General features: G+C 42.1%; 1 protein-coding gene across 2 annotated transcripts in view; it reads left to right on the top strand.

Moving 5' to 3' along the window:
• The first annotated feature begins 503 nt into the window (after positions 1-503).
• ASPG (asparaginase) overlaps positions 504-25,128 on the top strand; it is a 59,666-nt gene continuing 35,041 nt past the window's right edge. Inside the window, exons 1-6 of one of the 2 annotated variants that reach the window (XM_053362646.1) lie at positions 504-831; positions 9,365-9,494; positions 12,645-12,756; positions 17,717-17,842; positions 19,936-20,019; positions 21,156-21,282. In XM_053362646.1, coding sequence (XP_053218621.1) covers positions 666-831; positions 9,365-9,494; positions 12,645-12,756; positions 17,717-17,842; positions 19,936-20,019; positions 21,156-21,282 — 745 coding nt within the window. In that variant the 5' untranslated portion in view covers positions 504-665. The remainder of the gene's footprint in view (positions 832-9,364; positions 9,495-12,644; positions 12,757-17,716; positions 17,843-19,935; positions 20,020-21,155; positions 21,283-25,128) is intronic. The other variant, XM_053362725.1, reaches the window with a different exon arrangement.

Here is a 25,128-nt window from a genome sequence, read left to right as displayed (position 1 = left end):
GCCTTATTTATGGTCCAGTTCTCACTTCCATACATCACTAGTGGGAAAACCATAGCTTTAACTATATGGACCTTTGTTGGCAAGGTGATGTCTCTGCTTTTTAAGATGCTGTCCCAGGACAGGCTGAGCTTAAAGAAAGAGATTTTTTTGGTGTTCTATACCAAAGAGGGCTTATTAGGAAGGAGAGGAAAACTGCGTCTATTTTTTTTGCTCCCCCACTGTGTGTGCGCGCGTGTGCAGCCTTTTGTTTTTCCCTCCCTGCTGAGGTGACAGTCTAGTGTTGTGGAGGTAAAACACTTGGGCAGCCATTCGGGCCAGCGGCTTTCAGGGGTTAAGAGCGAAGCCCCTTTAGGTTCCCTTAGGAAACCCCTCGCATGCCCAACCGCCTGCCCTCAGCGCGCCCCAACGGCCTAATGCGGCCTCTTTTTTTGGCGCGGGCGCGGGATGGGAGGGGTCTCTCTCTCTCTCTCTCCCCCCCCCTCTCTCTCTCCCCCTCCCACTCCCCTCCGCTGGTAGAGGCAGGTCCAGGCTCCGGCCAATGAGCGCGGGCGAGGCCGGGAAGGGGGCGGCGCTTACGAGCCGGTATATGGATCCGCACGTTGCCCGTCTCTGACACCCGCTTGCCCTTTCGGCCAGGTAACGGCATCTCTTGAGGGGAGACCAGCATGGCAGCGGAGGCAGCGCAGGCGGGCGGCTTTCTGGGCCGAGCCCTCTCGTCCACCGAGCCCGCTCCGGCCCTCGAGATCGGCGGCGGCTGCGGGGCCGTGGCCGAGGCGCGGGTGCTGGTGATCAACACGGGAGGGACCATCGGGATGGTGCCTCAGCCGGAGGGTGAGCGAGTGAACTTGCTGGACAGCATGGAGGGTTGGGTCTGTGCGTGTCTCCTATGGGAATAAACACCCCGCGCCCCCTTCCCCACCACATCAGGCAGAGGTCCCGACAGGTGGGAATTCGGCAGGTGAAGCTTTCCCCATCACCTGTTGAACTTCAGCCTGACACAGTTTCCGGAGGGGTTGACCCGGTGGCCTGTTGCATCAAAAGCGACAGAGTTTTGTAGTACCTCAAAGAGCAATGCTCACCTCACCCACTTTACCTGGGAGTAAATAATTTTCTATAGCTCAGCTGGTGGAGCATGAGACTCTTAATCTCGGGGTGGTGGGTTCGACTACCCCCATTGGGCAAAAAAAAAGAAGTGCATTTTAAGGGGTTGGACTAGATGGCCCTTGTGGTCCCTTCCAACTCTACCATTCTGTGATTTTAACATTACAAACCAGACTTATTCATGAGTAGGATTTGTTGTTGTTGTTGAATTTATATACCACCCTATACCCAGAGGTCTCAGGGCAGTTCACAGAAAAATTCGAAATATAAAACCACAAAATACATAATCTTTTTTTTTTAAAAAAACCCCAATAACCCCCCCAAACCCCCACATTTTAAAAGGGCACAGGATGTCAATCAAATCAGACAAATCAAAGGCGCCAGGCGAACTTCGCTCTTAGCCTGGCTTTGGGGGGGATGGCAGAACACTCCATCCGATGTTATGTGCAGAGTTGCAGGTAGTACATGGGAGGTGGGGATTGTGAACACGCATCTGGCTAGAGGATGCCCTATGTGCTGGGTTTCTCTTCTAGCTCAGGGTATTGGGCTACTTATTCCTTCCCCCAAGCAGGTATTTGGACTACTAGAATGGCTCAGAGTGTTCTTTTGTTTCAGTGACTACATGCAGAAGAGAACAAGGCTCACATGGGCATAGCCAGGATTTTTGTTGGGGGGGGGCAGAACCCCAGTTAGCTATATATTTTTATTGATTTTTATTAATTGGAGGGGGCAGCTGCCCCTCCCTACCCCCGGCTATGCCCATGAAGGCTCATGTACTGTTTAGTAATTAGGTGATGTGCCGTTTGTGCATTCAAAGTTGCGGAAATTCCAGCTATTAAATGGTAGGAAATGTGGTGCCTTCTACATTTTGCTGGATTCCAATACCCACAATCCCTAACTACTGACCAAGCTAAACTGGCAGAGGTTGATGGGAGCTGGAGTCCAGCAACATCTGGAGAGGGCCATGTTTGCAACCCCTGGGCTAAAGAGAAACTTTATATAACAGAATTTGTAGACCTCTTAATGACCTTTTATCCAAGAACGAAATGCTCAAAAGTCACATAGCATCACCCAGTGCTATTTTTCTAGAAAAAGAGGTGCCGGAACTCACCATGAATACCTCCCTCGTTCTCTTAGAATGGCAATGGTGCCCACCTGAGAGGTACCGGAACTAAGTCCTGGTGAGTTCCAGCTGAAAAAAGCCCAGGCATCTCTGTTTCACATCCTGCTGAACTTGCAACCCCAGCAGTTAAAACAAGGATAAGGAAATTCAGGTGGAGGCAGGGGTGGGGGGTGTCAAATGCATCTTCTCAAGCCTCTTTGTCTGGCCCACAAAACTCTCCCCAGGCCCTCCCCTCACTAGTCCTCCAGTGTTTTTGGCTGGCAGGTATGTGTCTTTGAAGTTTGATAATCCTTCTTGTGTGTCTGAATGGAGAGGGATAGAGTATATGTGTAGATACTAGCCTCCTGCACAAAGGTAAAATTCACATTCATTGCTCTACCCATTTTCCTCTGGCTTTGACCACCACTGACATGTGGCCCCTATAATGTCATCTGTAGGGAAATGTGGCCCTTTGGTTGAAAAACGTATCCCCACCCAAGTTAATACTGGTTGGGAGAAAGGATATTTTCATTACCTTTCAGTGTGTGTTTATAGCCAAAGTTGAGATGCTAATCTGCATTAGTGAGTTTGAAACCATGGAACACAGTTTAGTAAACACAGAATGTGAGAGCATGGCTACTGCAACTCCACCTACAAGGCCACAGCTTTCTCCAGATCACCGTTAATGTAGAGCAGCATTTTCACTAATGCAGAGACTGAAAAAGTGAGATGTTTACCCTTCTGCCACTCTTTAACCATTCTGATCAATCTGTGTGCAGTAATGTGGTTTTGAAAGTGGAGTTTGTTCAAGACCTGTGGTTTTCAAAATCAGGGTAGCTAGAATGTGGCAAAAGGTGATAATTCTTCATCCCTTTGATGTATGCTTAGCCACATTAGTAATTATTAATTCAGAAATGAGGTATCATATACAAGTGACATTAGGAGTTCTGTGAGAAGATCTCCTATGTATTTTGCCGCTAGGTAAAAGGAGCCATCTCCATTTCTTTTCTTTTTTCCTTCCACTATGGACAAACTCATTACATTTTCCTTTTAACAGTGGCTACCAGTGTTGTTTACTTGTTATTAGCTGTTGGAGAGCATTGGTTGCAAGATGACAACTTTATTTATTACATTAGCTCATGCTTCAGTCAGGCTAAGTCCACACCGTACATTTAAAGCACACACACCTCTGAATCTTGGGAATTATAGTTTGTTAAGGGTGCTGGGAAATATAGTTCTGGGAGAAGTAAACTACAGTTGTCAGAATTTAGGGGGTAATTTAAATGTATGGTGTGTATGTAGCTTCAATTTCTTTGTAAAACAGGGCAGTTTTGTGCAACAGGACAGGGACAAATAATCTTATTTCATATTTTGCTTCACGAAGGATAAACTCAACTGTTTACATGCGATGTATGAGACAGACTGAGATCCTACAAGTTTAGAGCAAGTCAAGATTCCTTAGTATGACATTACTTGTGCTGAAGTGGACCATACTGTGTTTGTGCTTATTCCGTTTAATAAATCCGTTATGCCTTTCCATTGTAGAGATCTGCCAGAGGTCATTAATTTGTTATACAGTGGTACCTCAGGTTACAGACACTTCAGCTTACAACTCCGCTAACCCAGAAATAGTACCTCGAGTTAAGAACTTTGCTTCAGGATGAGAACAGAAATCGTTCGGTGGCAGCGGGAGGCCCCATTAGCTAAAGTGGTGCTTCAGGTTAAGAACAGTTTCAGGTTAAGAACGGACCTCCAGAACGAATTTAATTCTTAACCCGAGGTACCACTGTAGTTTTTAAGGATAATGTTCATTAATCTTAAGGGTATGCAACAGACAACTCACCCTTTGATTAGTCTTAATCACACTTGTTACTCTGAAAATACAGGATTCATAATGAAAGCTTGTGAACCATGTGTAGTTCTGAATCAACCTAGGATGGTTCCATTTTCCTCATCTGAATTAATTGATTGCATTCCTCAGCAAGAGCAAACCAAAAACAAATAGCAGCAACATGGGGTAGGTGTGGGTTGGTGCAATCAAGATAAGGAAAACTAACAGAAGGGAAAAGTTACTATTATATTACATCATATTATTTATTACATTTGTCAGTAGCTTTATTCTGTGGTTCAGTGAAAAAAAGATGGTCACGGAACCAAGAAATTACACAAAACAAAAGAATTGCCATAAAAATTCCTGAAATGAGAACTAATTGACTATAGAGTTAAATTAAATAACAAAAATCAAAAAGTTTAAGGAAAAATTAACCTAGAATTAAACAAAGACTTAACAAGATGCCGGCTACAAAACTCGTTTCACTGAACTAATCAGTTTCCTCAGAAGGAAATAAAGAAATTATAAACCTTAAATGATTTTAAGTGATATCAAACAAACTCAAGAGCAGGGCTGAAATGCTTGCCTGAGTTTACAAAAAAGGTATGAAAACCTCAATGACAAGTTTTAAACATAGCCCTATTTAAGAGACCGAAGCAGTAGTAATAAGAAATTGAGGACTCAGTTGTAAAAACTCTAGTATTGCCTTTACAAAAAGGTTTTAAGAAAAACTTACAAAGGAATACGAGATAAGCTGTTTAGGTTTCAAACAAACTAAAAAACAGGGCTAAAGCGCTCCTGACTGCTGATGTTAAAGACTGATATAGGGTGTTTCCAATCACAGGTTTTTATACTGTAAGGTGAAGGAATTTTTAAAGGACAGGCCATCTAGTTCAAACAAAGGGTTTGAACTAAGTTGCTAAGGTTTGTAAAGAATAACAAGAATAATATTAAATAGAGTTGTAAGACATACCTTTTTAAAAAAACTAATCTGGCTGGGTTTAATAATAATAATAATAATAATAATAATAATTCAGAAGCCTGTAGGTATAGGCAGACTGAGATCATTCAGATGGACTATAAATGTACAGCACCATCTGGATCCTGTACATCATGGGAAAGGTTTCTTTGGTCTTAGCTGTGCAATTTACATTATGTATTTCATCAGATGGGAACAAAGCATATGTGTAGCAAGTCAGCTAGATACTGAACACTCATCTTGTGCATCTATTGAAAACAAAAGTGCAGAGTTTCTGTCAGTTTGCCACTTCCTTCCCCACCTCCACATTCTCAGAACTTGCACTTCTTGTAAGGAGGTAGTACTTGAGATGTGAATCGTTGAATGCTCTGTAATATACTTTCCCACTGAATTCATTTTGCATTAAAGAATGTACTGTACAATTTTCATTTATTTCTAGATGTATCCCTGGATGTAACAAGTTAAGCCATGTTGTCAAAATTTCCCACTTTTTAATAGTGGAAAAACAAAAACAAAATGTATTTTCTCTCTCCAATATTTTCCAGGTTATTTTCAGTTGCAAATAGTAGGTACTGATCTCGGCTCTTGAAATTCTAGCACATTAATGTGCTCAAAATCACTGCTTATGGCAACTATCCTAAATTAGGCATGTAGCAAAATTCTGTGTGTGTTTACTTGGAAGTAAGTCCTGCAAGGAAATCAATGGGATCCAATGTAGAGTATAAACATTCATTTGCCATTACACTGTTTTTCTTATCTGCATTTTTCATCACAGATGACTCGATCTGTAATACATTAAGGAAACAGCTATTTTATCTGCAGTGGAACTGGATGTTTATGTGTCTTTGCCCAAGGGCTTATGTGTCAATCATTAATAAACAGTTAGCTTCTTGATCCAACTTTCATTTTCTGTGTATGAGTTCTATGGAAGTTAAGACTGCAGGTAGATTTTAGTTATTTCAGATTTGAAACACACATATTTCCCAGTTTACCATTCAGATTGTTTATTTCTGTTTACAGACAGTAACCTGTCCCCCACAAAAAGCTTGATACTTGCCTCTGGAGGTTTTCAAGCAGCTTTACTCTCCTTGTTTCCTTTCTAATTTAGGCAGAGGATTGCAACAGCTGCGTGTGTCATGTTTATTGTGAGCACTGCCCTTAGCAAACACTTCAGAAGTTAGTGAAGTGTGGCAAAGTAGGTGAAGTTGGGTTTCCCTGCAGCTGAAGCCCATCCCTTTTAGGGAGTGTTCTCTTAGAAACCTCTAACTTTAGCTTCTGTCCTACATGAATACCTGCATCCTGGGCATATGGGCCAGCTATGTCTGATCTTATTTTAAAAAATATTTTTTCCCCAAACATAACATAAACAAAAGCAAATAAAAATAAAATAAATTGCCAGCTGACATTAACAACAACATTAACAATATTCCATCCTAATTTAAACGTAATAGTGTAGGATTCACCTAATATGACCTGTCTTGCGGAAGCTCTGTGCAACAATATCTGCTTGTGAAATGGGGCCTTTGCATCCTGTGCGCCCCCCAAATTGGCTCTTTTGAGGGTGTCAGGGAAATGCCTGAAGCCACCAATTAATATAGGCAGTCCATTTCTAAATGATATCATGCTTATAAACCACTATTATAAGCTGTGTTCAAACAGAAAAGGCAGCGTGTGGGAATGTTCAGGGATGCAGGAGAGCATATATTGTTTGATTACAGTGGTACCTATTTCTGGGTTAGTGGAGTCTGTAACCTGAAGCGTATGTAACCTGAAGCATATGTAACCCGAGGTACCACTGTATATCCTTTCCAACTTGTGTTAACAAGTTCCACAGTTTAGCAGAGTAACATTCCCCTTTTTAAACTTACACAGCAGATGCGTTTGCTCAGGCTCGTTAAAGCCTCTATAATAAGTTTTGTTGGTAATTCCCCATTTAGTCCCTCATAAAAAGATAGACATGACACAGTCAGTAATAATAATAGTAATAATAATATATTTATACCCTGCCCATCTGGCTGGGTTTCCCCAGCCACTCTGGGCGGCCTCCAACAAAACGCTAAGATACAATAACCTATTAAACATTAATAACCTATTAAACATTAAAAGCTTCCCTAAACAGGGCTGCCTTCAGATGTCTTCTAAAAGTTTGGTAGTTATTTTTCTCTTTGACATCTGGTGGGAGGGTGGGTGCCACTACTGAGAAGGCCCTCTGCCTGGGTTCCCTGTAAGATGGCTTCTCTCACTGAGGGAACCGCCAGAAGGCCCTTGGTGCTGGACCTCAGTGTCTAGGCAGAACAATGGGGGTGGAGACGCTCCTTCAGGTATACTGGACCGAGGCCGTTTACGGCTTTAAAGATCAGCACCAACATTTTGAATTATGCTCGGAAACGTACTGGGAGCCAATGTAGATCTTTCAAGACCGGTGTTATATGGTCTCGGCGGCCGCTCCCAGTCACCAGTCATTCTGGATTAGTTGTAGTTTCTGGGTCCCTTCAAAGGTAGCCCCACATAGAGCGCATTGCAATAGTCCAAGCAAGAGATAACTAGAGCACGCACCACTCTTTTTATAAAAGTATAAAAAAGAATTTACTCACACATTCTGTTCACAATTGGATCCCAGAAGACAGACTTAGCTTAGAAAAGTAATATACTCCTGGAAACATAAGGAAACAGTCCCTTTGTCCTCTCTTGGCTGGAAGAGAGGACATCTTAGGCTAAGCAGATGTTGCTTCTTCGATGAATGTAGTCAGAGAGAGAGAGAGATGGCTGACCAGTCCTGCTCTTCTGGTACCTGGGCAGGTGAGGTCACACCCACCTCTAGTCACATGCAGAGGAAGTCTGTCCCAGACAGGAGAAACAGGAAGTTCTGATTAGCTGGTCCAGACATCCCCTTTTATGTCTGCTCTAGGGAAGCTGTACTTGAGTTGACTGCTCTTGAGTTTCACATCCCACACAGTGAGCTCTTAAGACCATTGAGTAGTAGATGGTGGGTGTTTGTCCTTCCAGCCTTGGAGTATATGTCTTTATGCCACCATAAGGGATGGCAGATGAACAACTTAAGATATAATTTAAGAGTGTATGAACATGATCTATGTCTAATTTTTAGTGCACAAATTTGTATACAAGTTTTAACCTTATGCAATTAGCACGGCATTTCGAGGAACTAGCCTTTATGGTGTCTTGAGATTGCTGCTATTTTTTGTCATCTTGTTATTTATTATTCTATCTTTTTAAATTGTATAAAATAATATAAATAAAAATTGCAGGCATTTATTCGGAGGTTTTGGGGTTTTTTTTTGCTGCTGCCATGCTCTTATTATTTTATGTCATTTATTTAATATTTGTATATGTGTAAGCTGTTTCATACTTTTTAAAAAAATAATTTTTATTGAATGGTTTTATGTTACAAAAAACAATACAGCCATACTACCACTAAATATAATTAAGAAATAAAAAATTACATACATCGATATTTAGCTTGTTATTTGTTATTTACCATCTTATTTCCTCCCAAACATTGCATACAACAACACACATATGTGCAGACACTCACACACCCACACCCGCACAGAAAATGATAATAATGAAAGTAAATATTTTTCCCCTTTTATCTTCCAAAATCTTTTCTTCAACTTTGACTTCTTCTCAAGTCCCTTTGCATATGTTTTATCTTACATTCGAATGTACACAAAACAATAAACCTTTCTATATAATTTTTCTAATACATTCTGAAAACATAATAAATCCTTAATTGTAGTCCACCTCCTTTATCACTCGAATGCTAGCACGGAGTCAAAACTATTATTGTATTTTTGAATATATTTTTTATAAACATCCCATTTTTTCGCTAATTTTTGCTTTGAGTTTCCTCTGAGTTTCCTAGTCAGTTGAGCCGTCTCCACCAATTCCTGTAATTTGATTTGCCAATCTGTTAGTTTTGGAGCCTCGTGATCTTTCCATCCCTTGGCCACAAGTATACAAGCCGCTGCTGTTGCATACAAAAATACCTCTCTTAGATTTTTTGGGATCTCTTTATCTAAAATACTTAATAGAAATGCCTCCGGTTTTTTAGTAAAAGTTATCTCCATCATCTTTTTTAATTCATCGTATATTTCCCCCCCCCCCCCAAATAGTTTCATACATGTTTTGGAGAGGTGGTGTAAAATGCCATTAAATAAATAAGAAAGCAAATAAATAAATAAATAAATGAAGCCTATGCTGTATTTGTAGAATTTAAACCAGTTTTCTTATATACCTTGAGCAGATGATAAGGAGGTTCAACGGTCAGATAAGAAATTAACGAACATTTTGTTTTATTCACATTTTTCTTTTCTTCCTTCTGTTTTCTCAGGCCTTGCTCCTGAGGCTAACATGCTAGCAGGGGCCCTGAAGAAGATCCCAATTCTTCACGATGCAACATATGCCGAGGAAACTAATCTGTATTCCCGCCTTCACCTTGGAGATGACACCTTGGTGCTTCCGTGAGTATTAGGGAAAGAAGAGTTTCCTTAGAATTCTGAATCTTTCTGTGTAATAGCATGTGCTTTTAGCTTTTTACCGCTGCACAGAAGTAGCATAGGATGTGACATGTGTCAGAAATCAGATTCCTGAACATCTCAGATTTCTTTTCTTTTCTTTTTTTTTAAAAGATATTTATTGAAATTTTCCACTTTAATACATTAAAAAAATCAAAAAACAAAAAACAAAAAAAGGTAAAAACACATAAAGTTTACAATCCTTATTTTTCTATAACATATTTCCCTGACTTCCCCACACCTCCCCTTCTTATATTCCAATTCAAATTGTTAGTTCAACAAGTTCTTATCCCCAATTTCTAACCTTTTTCTGTTTAGTTCATTTTTAAAAAGCCAATTTTACCTTATAAACATCAATATTTATACATCAATTCTCATTCTTAAAACTTTTTTCTAAAGTCGACCCAAATTCCCTTCCACGACTTCCCCAATTTTCATACAAATAGCAAAACAAAATAAAAGCAAAAACAGATTGTAATTATGCCCCCTTTGGATCCCCAAACTCCACCCCCCCTTTCCCGGTTTCAATCCCCAACAAATGTCCATCAGTCTTAGTCTACTATCAGCCTGGAGATCTCACGTCCGAGGCTCTTAATTCTCTCTCAATTCCTCTCTGCCGGTTTTTTTGATAGTCCTTAATATTAAACACCAGATCTCGGAGAAGCTCTAGCCAAATAGGATCCATATTTCTTCCAGCCAGACCTCCATACTTAAAAGTGGAGCCCGAATCTTGTTTCTTACTCCTTTCAAGTCCAAATGTCCCCAAAGCTCCAACTTCCACCTTAATCAGATTTGTAATCCTTGGATCTTCAGATCTCCACATAAGGAGATCTCTCCATTCTTCAATCTCCAATTCAAACCAGATTTTCAACATCAAGTTCTTATTTTCCTTTGTAGCCATCATGTCAGGCCTCTGGCTCTCCTTTGTCATCTGCAGCATTACATCTCCTCCTTCCTTTTCCTCAGAAAGAACATATATCTCTTTCTCCACACTCTCAAATCTTTCAAGTTTCTCTTCTTGTCCAGCTGCATGGACTTCATGAGTCAAGTCCTTATCAAATTCAATGGATTTGTTTACTGTTAAGTCCAGAGTTGCAACATTTGTAGTCAAAACATCAATTTGGCCTTGTAACTTTCCCAAGAGAAGAAACACTCTGTCCAATTTAGCTTGTATTTTCCCTCCTTCAGCCATTCTTGTAATGTCCCAAAACCCCCTCTAGAGGGATTTTGGTTACTTAATATTCCTTCCAGTTCAAATCCAAAAGTCAAGTTAGTTTGTATCAGTTCTTCCTTACTTTCAACAAATTATAACCAAATTGTAACAAATATAACCAGCAGAGACAACAGAAACAAAGTTCTCTTTTTCAGCTTTGACAGCTAATTTGACAGCTGTCAAACTCTTCAATACCTCTTCAACAGGCTCTCTCGCGGATCACTCCCGGGTCCGGGGGGGTGGCACTTCAGCTCCCAAAATTAGCTCTTATCCTCCAGTAAAATTACTTATACTGCCAAATCGTGAAATTAATGTCTTTTATCCAATAAACAAGAAAAAAATTCTCTCGACCTTAGTTAGTTGATCCTTGCTTAAAATTATTTACAAGACGGGGAGACGGACTTCCTGTTTGCGCCTTCCCCGATCGTGCCTAATTAAAAAAAAAAATTTTCTTTGTAAATCCAATTTCCGTACTACTCACGGGTTGTTGCTTTTAAAGTCCAATTGTTCACAAGAAGAAGTCAGCGCTCTCCGACCATGGCATGCGACTTCACTCCGCAGGAGAAGCAGTCGACTCTCAGCACCGCGCCGCTCACCCCGTCCCCCGTTCCGAAGCCTTTAAAAAGGCTCCTTCATGGGTCGGGGGGGGGCGCAAATGGTGCCCGCCGAGTCACCAAGTTCACAGGGTTCACCGCCTGTGATTTCTGAGGGTCCCCACGTCGCTGCCGCGGCAGGACCCAACTCCTGCGGAGCCGATTCCCTCCGGAGCTCGGAGGGAATCCGCCATTAGCCGATGGCGCTAACCCGGAAGTCTCAGATTTCAAAGCAAATTTCAAACCCTCATAGTTGGAGATATGTTTGAAACTGTTTGGGTGATGAAATCTAAGAAGCCAGTGGGTTGACTGAGGCTCATCCACACTTTTACTTGGTCCATATTTTGATTGTACTGTGTACTGATTAATTCTCCTGTATCCGAGAGCTTTTCTCATTAATCTGCAGCTTTGGCTTGCAAAAATCCGATCTTACTCGCTGCATTGGATCATATCAGACATTCAGAAAATTCAAAGAAAGTTTGCTAACCAACCTTCAGATCAGCAGGTAACTTTCTCTAACGGACAGCAGATTTGCTGTTCATTAGAGAAGTACCTTGGGAATATGATTATCTTTTTTATAACAGCATACCACTGAGAGGAGTAGTAATTAATACAATTACAGTGGTACCTCAGGTTAAGTACTTAATTCATTCTGGAGGTCTGTTCTTAACCTGAAACTGTTCTTAATCTGAAGCACCACTTTAGCTAATGGGGCCTCCTGCTACCGCTGCGCCGCCAGAGCACAATTTTTCTTCTCATCCTGAAGCAAAGTTCTTAACCCAAGGTAATATTTCTGGGTTAGCGGAGTCTCTAACCTGAAGCGTATGTAACCCGAGGTACCACTGTATTTACAAAAAAAGAAAAAAAAAGTGGTTGGCAGATTGTGTTAGAAGAGGTATTCCTTTTTCTGTCTTACTCATGAAGGAATACTTTTTCTAAGATGGTACCTGCTGTATTGTGTGTATATCATCTTGAACAAAGGTTACTTTTGGTTTTAGAACTCTTTTTTTTTTTTACATGCATAAGAACAAAAGAAGGCCCATGTAACTGGATGCAGATTTAATTGTCCAATATTTCAACTGGCTAAGATTTCTTCAACAGAATAGCAGATCAGATAGGAAGAGAAGTTTATGAAGTTCAATCTGTGTCGCAGAGTGAACTTCCTCAGATAGCAAAAATATCCCCTTGTACGCTTTCTTACCATGCACAGCCCAATGTTCAGGTCTCCAGTGGAAAAGGGGCTGCAACTAAAATAGTTCATTGAATAAAAGTTTTTTTTCTTCTTCTCAGCATTTCTAGACAAAATAAAAGAATTATCTACACCATCCTGGAACTTTCTCCACTGCTTGATTCTTCAAACATGACTCCAGCTGAATGGGACAAGATTGGCAGTCTCCTTGAGGTATTCTGAATTACTCTTGTAATGCTGTTGGTCACAGAAAAAATATTGAGCCATAGCCAACTAAATAGATTTTGTGAGCAGAACAACTTCGTAACTTTCGTAACGGGTCTTCTCTCCTCCGCTCCTCTGGGTGCATCCCACATCATCTCCAGATCTGATCCGAAGGGTTTGGAGAACCCTCAGAACATATCTAGGGGAGCACATGGGGAGAACGGGAGGGGAGTCACATGCCATATGCAGAAGTCCTCATGCAGGGAGTTACTTAGCACTACTTTGGAAACAACCATTGTCTTTCACATTGTGAGCCCAACAGCCTAGAATAGTTTACATGCTGACAAAAAGAAACCACTTTCAGTATCCATAGGGTAACTGGCAGGATATTTCAACACATGCTGTTCTTTACCAATCTTCATCGCTGACCAGCACATGAATGTTTTTTTTTTAATATTCACAATAACCTGCTGTTTCCATTTCACCCCTCTTTAAAAATACATGCATAGCTTTCAAGCTTATTGCAACATAAGATTTGCTTCTCAAGGGATGACTTTCTGAAGCAATGTCATGACCACGTTGCTAGAGCAACAGCAACAGTCCCTACATAATCCAGAGTTTTGGTTTTACCCAAAGTTTCCAGGATTAATCTGTAAACAGGATCTAACTGGAATCTAGGATCCTGCTCACAGGATTGTCCATGGAAAAGTCTGATGCAACTTTAATGCAATCAGTTTTCTTTTGCATAGTTCTGGTTTGTGTTTCTTGCAACACATCACCGTTTTTTTATCTTGCCATTTCAACTTCCAGTTAAAATCCGTTTGACCACAAGGTGGAGGCATAATGCAGCTTTGAGCACTGCAAGGTTTATGCATGGTAATGCCAGTTAGACTTTTCTGGAGCACAAAACACTTTGGCCTTGAGTTATTGAGGAACATAATTGATTTTTTTAAGCACTTCAGTGGGATGAGAAATGGAGGACTCATAGCTCATTGGTAAAGCGCATGCTTCCCATGCATAAAGTCCAGGGTTCAGTTCCTGACATCTCTAATCAAAGGACCTTTAGTTTACGGCTAAACTACATTTTACCTTTAGGAACGGCTAAGGGAGCTGGGCATGTTTAGCCTGGAGAAGAGGAGGCTAAGGGGTGATATGATAGCCATGTTCAAATATATAAAAGGATGTCACATAGAGGAGGGAGAAAGGTTGTTTTCTGCTGCTCCAGAGAAGTGGACACGGAGCAATGGATCCAAACTACAAGAAAGAAGATTCCACCTAAACATTAGGAAGAACTTCCTGACAGTAAGAGCTGTTCGACAGTGGAATTTGCTGCCAAGGAGTGTGGTGGAGTCTCCTTCTTTGGAGGTCTTTAAGCAGAGGCTTGACAACCATATGTCAGGAGTGCTCTGATGGTGTTTCCTGCTTGGCAGGGGGTTGGACTCGATGGCCCTTGTGGTCTCTTCCAACTCTATGATTCTATGATTCTATGACCCGTGGCAGCAAGAAAGCTGAAGACCTTCAAGAGTTGCTTGTTAGAGTAGGCAGTACTGGGTGAGATGCATCTAGTGGTCTGACTCAATGGTGTATGGCAGCTCTCTATATACAGAAGTATTGACTTGCGTTGCATTTTTGTGATTATGCCTAAAAGCTCTGCGATGAGTGGGCAGTTTGGGGCTAGATAAGCCATGTACCTGACTAAGGCAACTTCATATATTCTTCATAAGTTTGGGGAAAGCTGCCCTGGAATTTTTGATCTGCTAAATCGGGGAAAGCTAACATGATGTCTTCCAGATATTACTGCACCACAACTGTCCTCTGTCCTAGCAAGCATGGTTTATGGTCAGGGACAATGGTCACAAATGATGAGAGCTGTAGTGCAGTAACATCTGGACAACATTACGTTTGCTGTTACATTAACAGAGGACTTTCAAATAAACTGCACCCAATGTCTATACATTTCATAATAATAATAATTTATTATTTGTACCCCGCCCATCTGGCTGGGTTTCCCCAGCCACTCTGGGCGGCTTCCATAGAGACCAAAAATACACTAAAATGTCACACATTAAAAACTTCCCTGAACAGGGCTGCCTTAAGATGTCTTCTGAATGTCAGGTAGTTGTTTATCTCTTTGACATCTGAAGGGAGGGCGTTCCACAGGGCGGGCGCCACTACCAAGAAGGCCCTCTGTCTGGTTCCCTGTAACCTCACTTCTCGCAATGAGGGAACCGCCAGAAGGCCCTCGGCGCTGGATCTCAGTGTCCGGGCTGAACGATGGGGGTGGAGACGCTCCTTCAGGTATACAGGACCGAGGCCGTTTATATAAAAATGAATATACAGTGGTACCTCGGTTTAGGAACTTAATCCATTCCAGAAGTCTGTTCTTAAATCAAAACCACTCTTAAACCGAGGCGCACTTTCCCTAATGAGGCCTCCTGCCACTGGAGCCCTTCTGCTTTTTGGATTCTGTTCTTAGACCGAGGTAAAGTTCTCAAACCATATATATAAAAAAAATTTAAAAATTTGTCCAGTAGCACCTTAGAGACCAACTAAGTTTGTTCTGGGTATAAGCTTTTGTGTGCATACACACTTCTTCAGATACACTGAAACAGAAGTCACCAGACCCATATATATAGTTGGAGGGTGGGGTGGGGTTTTTCTCAGGAGCGTAGTAGGAGATGGGTGATTGACTAAATTGTATGGTAAACTTGTTGAGGACTGTTAACGACTGCAATTAGTCCTAAGGAAAAAGCAAGGGGTAGTATGCAGAAGATTAGCATATGTAATGAGACAGGAATCCAATATCTCTATTAAGACAAGGTCTCTCCATAGTTTTCAGTTTAGTGATAAGTTGTAATTCAGCAACTTCTCTTTCAAGTCTATTTCTGATATTCTTTTGTAATAAGACAGCTGCTTTGAGGTCCTGTATTGAATGTCCTGGGAGGTAGAAGTGTTCTCCTACTGGCTTCTCTGTCTTGCGATTCCTGATGTCAGATTTATGTCCATTCTCAAACCAAGACACTATTTCCGCTTTTGTGGAGTTTGTAAAGCAAATCGTTCTTACACCGGACTGCTCTTAAACTGAGGTACCACTGTATACAGCTCCATGCCACCTTTGGACAGAAGAGGGCAGCCTTACATTAGTGATTTTCCTCTCTTGAGATTGGATGCTGGGGCTTCCTCCTCATATGTACTATTACAATGGCCCCAGTTTGCTTAATCTGTTCCCGTAAATGGTATAATCCCCAACTAAAAGAGGCGGCAAAGAAATCAGACCATATGACTCATTTGCATATGTTAACATTCCTGTTTTAAAGCAACTGCTAAGCTTTTCTTAATTAGCAGTCTTCCTCTGGTTAAGGACACATCATTAATATGTATACACTGAAGAGCAGGTCTTTGAATTTTCTCATAATTAGCTACTGAAAGAACGTCATTTTCTGTTGGCTGTATTCTTTAACAATTAATTATGTTCAAGTCAGAGCTTCTCTGGAAGGAAACATTCAAATGCAAGATAGGAATAAACAAATAAATATGGCTCCATTGGTACAGTGTTTTGTTTTGTTTTGTTTGTTGTTAGGCAGACAGCCTGCCTCCGGTAATATAAGACAGTGTGGTGTAGTGCTTAGATTGTTGGACTAGGACCTGTGAGACCATGAAGCTCACTGGGTAACCTTGGGCCAGTCACTGTCTCCCAGCCTAACCTACCTTGCAAGGTTGTTGTGAGAATGAAATGGGGAGAACAGAATTACGGGTGGGATTCTACTAATGAGTCCCAGCAGTGAAAGCCCAGCACAAGGCATTCTGCTTGAGCAATGGGACTTCTTTCTACCCTGTGCTTCCAGAAATTGGCTCGGGGGGGCGGGTCCAAGATAACCCCCAAAACAGCATGTGGAGGGAAGAGAGGGGTGATTGTTCCATCTGGCAAACAGAAATGCTTGCCCTGATGGAACAGATTAGCTTAGTGCAATGTTGAATCCCTCCCTAGGCATGTCACCTTGAGTATCTCCGAGGAGAGGTGGTATATATACATAAATCTTATTGAGTCTGGTTTGTTCTTCTGGCTAAATATACACTTAAAAAACCAAACCAGACTTGTCTCACAATGGCAGTGTTTGTATGTCACAACAAACCATGGTTTATCATGATCAGAGGAAATTTATTTTTATACCACCTTTAAAGGTGATTTACAAAACATTTTATGTGCCCACACACATATACCGTACTTTTCCGTGTACAAGACGAGGTTATTTTATTAAAAAATTATGTTAAAAAATGGGAGTCGTCTTATACAAGGATAGTGCATTGGTGGGGGGGGGGAGTGGGATTGGTTGCTGCCGGGAGCCAAAGATTGTCAGTGGCTATTGTGTGTGTTATTGGTGGCTGCGGCAAGGGCGGGTGTTGATTGGCTGTCGCTGCGGTAATTGGGCAGGCGATTGGTGAGGGGACAGATGATAGGTGAGGGGAGAGACGATAGGTGGCCTTTGCTACGCGTGTGAGTGGCAGAGTGGTAGGTTAGGCAGATCAGCGTTTTTTGGCAATGCCCCCTAAAAAAAGCTCAGCAACTCTGGCCAATCTCCCCCCATTTTCTTAATTTGGAGTCCCTCAAAATAGGGGGCGTTTTATACACGGGGGCATCTGATACACGAAAAAAACAGTATATACGCTTATAGAATAATATTAAAACAGCATTCCAAATAAAAATTAAAATGCAAGTACTAGTTGTTCCCCCTGCCTCCACTGTATGTTGCTTCAGTATTTGAATGTTGGCACCTAGAATGCATTTGGTCATTTGAAAATTATTTAACAGCATGTTAGAGGAAAATAGTACTGTACTGAAAAATCAGCTTATTTGGTGTAGTTTCTTCCCCTTTAAAAATTCATGTTGTTTGACTCTCCCCAGACTATCATTCCTGCCCGTTTTTAGAATTCATCTTCTAAATGTGAGAAACTTGTTCTCTATCAACAGATATACTACGAAAAGTACGATGGCTTTGTGATCCTTCACGGCACAGACACAATGGCCTATACAGCCTCAGCATTGTCTTTCATGTGTGAGAACCTGGGTAAAACCATTGTTCTGACGGGATCTCAGGTAAGCTGCTTCCTTGAAAACTGAGCAGGGTGGGCTCTGTCTTGTGTCAAAGTTAAGCTGACATGTACAAGGTGGGTGTCTTATTCTTACACATAGCAGCCTTGGGAGGTATGTGCTTAATGTGTCTTATTTCACAGATAGGGGACACAAGGCTGTTCCACTGGGGGAAATGGGGCACAGCCCCACCAACCTCAGTCTGCCCTCAGTCAGCCCCCACCTGCCTGCCTCCTTCCCTACAATCAGTCCAGGGCACTGGCTGTCAGTTTCCTACTCCATGGTCTCAGTGTTGCCTTTGTAGATCACAGAGGAGGATGGGGAGAAAACTGGAATTAGTTAGGTTAGCCAGTCATTAGCACTGGCTCCAGGTCCACTGGACATAATCCACCGCTGTCCTACCCTAAAACCACTAGGGTCTGGAGTGTCTGGTGGCGGTTGGAGGGTGGATGGCAGCTAACAGATTGAGGTTGAATCCTGACAAGACAGAAGTACTGTTTAGGGGGGACAGGAGACGGGCAGGTGTGGAGGACTCCCTGGTCCTGAATGGGGTAACTGTGACCCTGAAGGATCAGGTGCGCAGCCTGGGAGTCATTCTGGACTCACAGCTGTCCATGGAGGCGCAGGTCAATTCTGTGTCCAGGGCAGCTGTTTACCAGCTCCATCTGGTACGCAGGCTGAGACCCTACCTGCCCGCAGACTGTCTCGCCAGAGTGGTGCATGCTCTAGTTATTTCTCGCCTGGACTACTGCAATGCGCTCTATGTGGGGCTACCTTTGAAGGTGACCCGGAAACTACAACTAATCCAGAAAGCAGCAGCTAGACTGGTGACTGGGAGCGGCCACCGAGACCATATAACACTGGTCTTGAAAGAACTACACTGGCTCCCAGTACGTTTCCGAGCACAATTCAAAGTGTTGGTGTTGACCTTTAAAGCCCTAAATGGCCTCGGCCCAGTATACCTGAAGGAGCGTTTCTACCTCCATCGTTCTGCCTGGACACTGAGGTCCAGCGCCGAGGGCCTTCTGGCGGTTCCCTCACTGCGAGAAGTGAGGCTACAGGGAACCAGGCAGAGGGCCTTCTCGGTAGTGGCACCCGCCCTGTGGAACGCCCTCCCACCAAAGGTCAAAGAGAAAAATAACTACCAAACTTTTAGAAGACATCTGAAGGCAGCCCTGTTTAGGGAAGCTTTTAATATTTAATAGGTTATTGTATTTTAGTGTTTTATTGGAAGCCGCCCAGATGGGCGGGGTATAAATAATAAATTATTATTATTAATTATTATTATTATTATTATTATTATTATTATTTTATTTAGTAGCCTTGCTTTGGGGGCTGGGGGAAGAGAAATACAGTATAGATAGCCAGCGTCTTTCCTCCAGTGGGGCTAATAGCAGTTTTGGAGGGGGTGATTTTAGGCGAGGAAATGGGGTGTTGAAGCGAACAATTAGGCTCCTCTTACATCAGCATTAGTGGCGTGGTGACATTAACAGTCTACTGTGCAATGTTTTGAAGTACAGTAAAGGGGAGGGGGGAAACCAAAGCAAAGGAAGGTCTGATTATAGATCTCTCTTGCCACTGGCAGTTTTGCCCTTAGTCACCTGCCAAAGGAGAATCCACGGTTGTCCCAGGATAATGGGCTGCCGGTGAACCAGCCCCATCGGGCCAGCTGGCTGCCACATTTTGCACTAGCTGAGGTTTCCAAATAATATGCAAGGCCATAGGTTGTCTACTGGGGAGGGAGGGTGTGTCGTAATTGGCAAGTGATATTTCTTCCAGGTTGAAATCTCCACTCTCCCTCCTCTCCCTGCCAGCATAAAGAATATGCAAAATTAAAGGATAACTTTATGAGGGTTGGGGAGAATATATTTTAAATTCAACTGGAGAAATTCCACCATCTGCCATAGTTTAGAATGATGGAGAAATACGTCCACATTCCAATAAATCATCTGATAAGAGAATGTTGCATTAATTATTCATGGATTTACACTTGCTTGTATTACATATCCGGAGTCTCCTCCAGCCCCCTATCTTGCTGCTGCTGCCGCTGTGTGTGTTTTCAACAGCAGTCATTTCTTATTCTCTCTCTTTCTTTCTAGGTACCCATATACGAACTGAGAAATGATGGTAGAGCCAATCTGCTGGGGTCACTGCTGTTTGCTGGACAATTTGTAATCCCTGAGGTCCGGTCACCTTCTTGCTGCTAGCCTTACCTCTGCTTGTCCTGCATGCCTCTCTATCCTTGATGATTATCAGCCCAGTCCTTTCACTGACATTTCAGATTTTGCAGAAATTCAGATATTGCAGTCAGTGTACAAACTGAAAGAGAAGTGTAATTTTCAGTTTATCTTCTTGATAGGGGAACTTTATAAAACAACAACAAATGGTATTTGAGGTTATAAAATCATACATTCCAAAACATAAAATAACACCTCCTTTAATTTAGGATACTAAAGATAGGGTTGTGTTTTTTTTTGCACAACCCAGAAGGTCCCCATTATAGTAATACATTCTCCTCTTTACATATTCTGTTTTGTACATGTACCATTCCATTAACTTGAAATTAGCAGGTGCCCAACTGATTTTTAAAAAATGATTATATACCTCGCAATTATTTTTAAAAAGGAAATAGCATCCCATTTCGATTTGACATCAGTTATTAAAGAAATATTGCTTACTAATTCTCCCCCCCAAAAAACAGTAATATAGAGCGCCACCATCACAGAATCATAAAATCGGCAGGAACCAACTTGCTAGAGGAAAGTGTTGCTTAGGGGAAAGTGCTTTTTCATTGGAGTGTGTGTGTGCTATGCTGGCTGCCCCCAGTGGTATAAACTACAAGGGGGCCTACGCTCCTGTCTGCCTCTCTAGAAATAATACGTGCTTTCCCAACCATTCTAAAGCTTCTGAAGCTATTTATATACCTACAGTGTACTCAAGAGCAGCGCACGTCTTATGGTAAGAGTCCCTTTCAACCCTCACTTTTTAACATCCTAGTCACTGGGTCTCAACTTGAGAGGTTCTTGGCAAACCGTGAGAGCTGCCAAACCTGCTCTTGGATGGAAATGCCACAAGCTGTTAGCTTATATTTAGTTCCAATAGTCTAAAACCCCAAACACTTAAGTGACAAGAGGTGGCACTTTTTGAAAGCACAAGAGATATAAACCTCTCCTACATAATTTTCATTGTATTTATAACTCTCTCCTAAGTCATTCTCATTATATTTAAAGAAAGAGTCAGACATTAAAAAAAATAAATCTGTTGGATCTTTTAATTGCAAGGTTTGTCTACTGACATGTTCCTTTTCTCGTCCTTGTAGGTGTGCCTGTACTTTCATAATAAACTGTACAGGGGAAACCGGGTTACTAAGGTGGATGCAGAGAGCTTCAATGCCTTTTCCTCACCTAACCTGCCTTCACTTGCAACTGCTGAGGTGGATATTATAAGTAAGCCATGCTGTGATTTCAGTCCTTCCAGCTGTATAATTATCCCATCTGTAACCCTTTCCTGACCTGTTGCAGTACTAGGTCAAGACGTTTAAGCATCTTTATACATGCAGCCATTTTTGTTCATGGACTCTGGCCGCACCATTGCTTGTATACTTTAATGATAGGTTCCATACCACTTCTTCTTTGGATACTATCACACAAAATCATGTGGAGTCATGTTGCTGTTTTTCTGGATCAGCTTGATTCTGGCCAGCTTTATTTCTGAGGATTTTAGCTTTATTTTTTAAAACCTAAAGCGTTTGACAACTTGGAACCAATTTACCCAAGGGACTGCCATGCCCCATATATCTCTACCTGGCACCTGTGCTGCTCAGATGCTGAAAATAATACACGCTCTATAGGTGCACTTAGTTTGTACTAGAAACCAGGGTTTTGGTGATGCAGCTCCACCCCTCTGGAACAATTGCCAGCTGAAATTAAGCAGGACTCCAGCACTGTGATGTGTAGGTGCCTACTGAAGATGTTTTTGTTTAAGAAGACTTTCCCTGAGGTTTCCCCTACATCTATATAAATTGTTTTATTGTTTTTAGACTTTGTAGGAATGGTTTTATTTTTATTTTAGGATTTCTACGTTTTGAATTTTATTGAATTTTTAACATGCACATTGCTTTGATGACTTCAGGCTGATACATGGTATACAAATTTGTGTGACGAATGAATGAATGAATGTTAAAAAAGAAAACAAGTTTGTAGCCCTCAAACTCTCTGCAGTGGGCTTAGGGGGTAGCATTTTATTTGTATCTCTTTGTTACTACCCTTTTTATTTCTCCTCTCTGTTATCCACACTTCTTTACTGCCACACAATTCTGACTTCTGCAAAACTGTCAATATTTAATAAAAAAAAACAGATTTCAAATTCAGGCTTAAAATATGGCATTTGAGCTCACTTAGACAAAATAAGTAAATTTGAATAATAATTAGGGTGGGTGTGGGGTAGGTTATTACAAGCTCTATGTCTGTTGGAACTGAATTTAGTCAGGGATTAGTGCAAAGAATGAATGGCCCTGGATAGAAAATTGCTGCCCCAGGTGACAAGGTAAATGTTGTTTCAGGAGAAGTTATCAAGCACAACTACTTTTGTGCTGTGATCCTCCTGGGAGAGTTGTTGCTGAACTAGGCATGCTACATACACACACTTGTTTCCAAAAGTCTAACTTTCTGTTCCCACAGTCAGTCTAGGATGGCAGGTGCCAGACAGACAGATAGGTAAGGGTGGTGCTGTTTCACTTCCAGCAATTATAAGATGAAGAGGAAGTGGAGATGTACAATGAGGCCAGTATTGCAGACTGTGAAGACTGCTGGGTAAAAACAAATAGGAATATGTTGTTGGGAGTTTATGGAGGCAAGTTCTGCTCAGTCTGTCAACGTCTGGCTGAATGATGGGTAAGGGCTGTAGCTCAGTGCTAGGGTATCTGCTTTCCATGCAGAAGGTCCCAGGTTAAATCCCAGGTGCAACTGGGAGAGAGCCCAGCTGCAAACCCTGGGGAGCTGCTGCCAGTCAGTGTAGAATTCTGCCTTACAGTTAGTGGAACTGCCTGATCTGCATCATTTGTGACAGAGCCCAGCCTCCACTGAGCAGACTAGTACTGGGTTGCATCACATTCGTGCAAGGCCTTCTTCTGGAAAATGGATTTTCCTTCCTTTTTCCTGCACTCCCCTCCAAATCTGCTCTAGAGGGTCGGGGGAATGCCCAGAACAGATTCCTCTTTTTTGGGGGGGGGGAGCACAAGAGGAGAAGAGGGAAGGGAAGTTCCAGTGCATAAGCAGAAATCTTTGCATGGATGCAACGTTTTGTTGGATACAACCCACTATATTTAAATGTTATTTTGATTCATAATATATGAGTGGCTTTTCTTTAAAATTGGACTCTTGCAGAATTCTTTACTGCCTTCATGGAATTAATCCTCACTCTGTAAGACTGGCCACTGGTATCCCACTAGTTTTGGGAGGGTCTATAACTCAGTGAAAGGCCACATGTTTCACATGCAGAAGGTCACAAGTTCAGTCCCTGTTATCTTCAGTTGAAAGGATCAGGGAGCAAGGTGCATGAAAGGCCCTTGCTTAAGAACTGACTGGGAGGACCAGTCACCTGACTCTGTATAAAGCAGCTTCCAACGCTCCTGTTCCCAGGGTTGCTATATTTCAAAAACCAGGACATCAATTCCGCCTTTTAAATCCTGGTTTTATCTAGGAAAATATGGGTGTATGGCAGTCGTACTGTTCCTGTTTCACTCAAAGGGAACTAAGGCTGAGAGAGAGTGAGGAACAAGACCCAAACAATAAGAGCAAGTTAGTGAAGTCTGGCCTAGAAGCCCTGTCTCTAGCTATAGAATTCTGTGTAAGGAGGGACCAAAGCTATCACTGTGATTATCTGGCAATACTAAATTTTATTTTCCACATAACAGCAAACCTGGGTTTGCCATTGGAATTCCATTTCAATGATAACACATGTTCCTTTCAATTGCAACATTAACTTTTAAAAGTATACATAAAACAACTTAGGGCCACACTTAAAAAATGTGTGAAGTGGTCCTAAGCAAGCCATGCATTTCCAGAAAGATCAAGCCACTTTGGTATGTTTAGGTAAAGGTAAAGGGACCCCTGACCATTAGGTCCAGTCGTGACCGACTCTGGGGTTGTGCGCTCATCTCGCTCTATAGGCTGAGGGAGCCGGCGTTTGTCTGCAGACAGCTTCCGGGTCATGTGGCCAGCATGACTAAGTCGCTTCTGGTGAACCAGAGCAGCGCACAGAAACGCTGTTTACCTTCCCGCCGGAGCGGCCCCTATTTATCTACTTGCACTTTGATGTGCTTTCGAACTGCTAGGTTGGCAGGAGCAGGGACTGAGCAACGGGAGCTCACCCCATCGCGGGGATTCGAACCGCCGACCTTCCGATTAGCAAGTCCTAGGCTCTGTGGTTTAACCCACAGCACCACCCACGTCCCTTCTTGGTATGTTTAGATGAAGGCTATTTGCATTACTACCCCACTCGCTATAAATGCAGGCATGTTTATTCTTGTCATGAGTATCTAGGTGGCAGAGTTTTACATATCTCTCTTTTACAAAAATTGAATCAATTATCTTGCAGAAAATTAGTGCCATGAGAAGAGGGCAGTGTGTGTGTGTGTGCCTGAACTGTGCCTTGCTTTGCTTCAAGAACATCCACCCATAGGCTCTTTGTGATTCTCCACCTCTTGGCCACCTCCCTGTATTCAAAATGAATACTTCACAAACCTATGGAATGGGGTCTGGCTTACTTTTAGTTTAGAAAAGAAGAGGTGAGAAGAAAGCCTCTGTCTGGAGGTCGGAACTCATTGAAAGTTGCATTTCTGGTTTGATTTCATAACACTGAATTCAGGCACCCCCCTCACTCCTTAGGGAGGTGTCTCTTCTCAGAGCTACTGCACTCCGTGAAGTGAATGAGTTCAAACCTGTATTGTAGCGTGACTCCTGCATGTTGCCTAACCAGAGTCCTACTGCTCTCCATAACATGCTTGGATTAGTTAAATCTCCCCTACTTTTCAACAGTGTTGTCTTTACTATGTGCAACAAAGAGAGTAGGGCTTGTTTGCAATATTCTGAGTGGCATTTCACATGCTAAATGGGTATATGGTATCTATGACATCAACAGATAGGCTTCTTCTTACTGCTGATGGTTTTGAAACAACGAGCTTTCCTGGATAACAATAAGGCAATAAAGGCCATCAGCAGCCACTAGACATCATGGTTATGTTCTATCTTCACTTTCAGGGACATTGTGCTTTTGAATACCATTTGCTGGGA

The sequence above is a fragment of the Podarcis raffonei genome, chromosome 1 (assembly GCF_027172205.1).
Source record: "Podarcis raffonei isolate rPodRaf1 chromosome 1, rPodRaf1.pri, whole genome shotgun sequence".
In the NCBI taxonomy this organism is placed as follows: Eukaryota; Metazoa; Chordata; class Lepidosauria; order Squamata; family Lacertidae; genus Podarcis; species Podarcis raffonei.
This window is presented reverse-complemented; position numbering and strand designations above follow the sequence as displayed.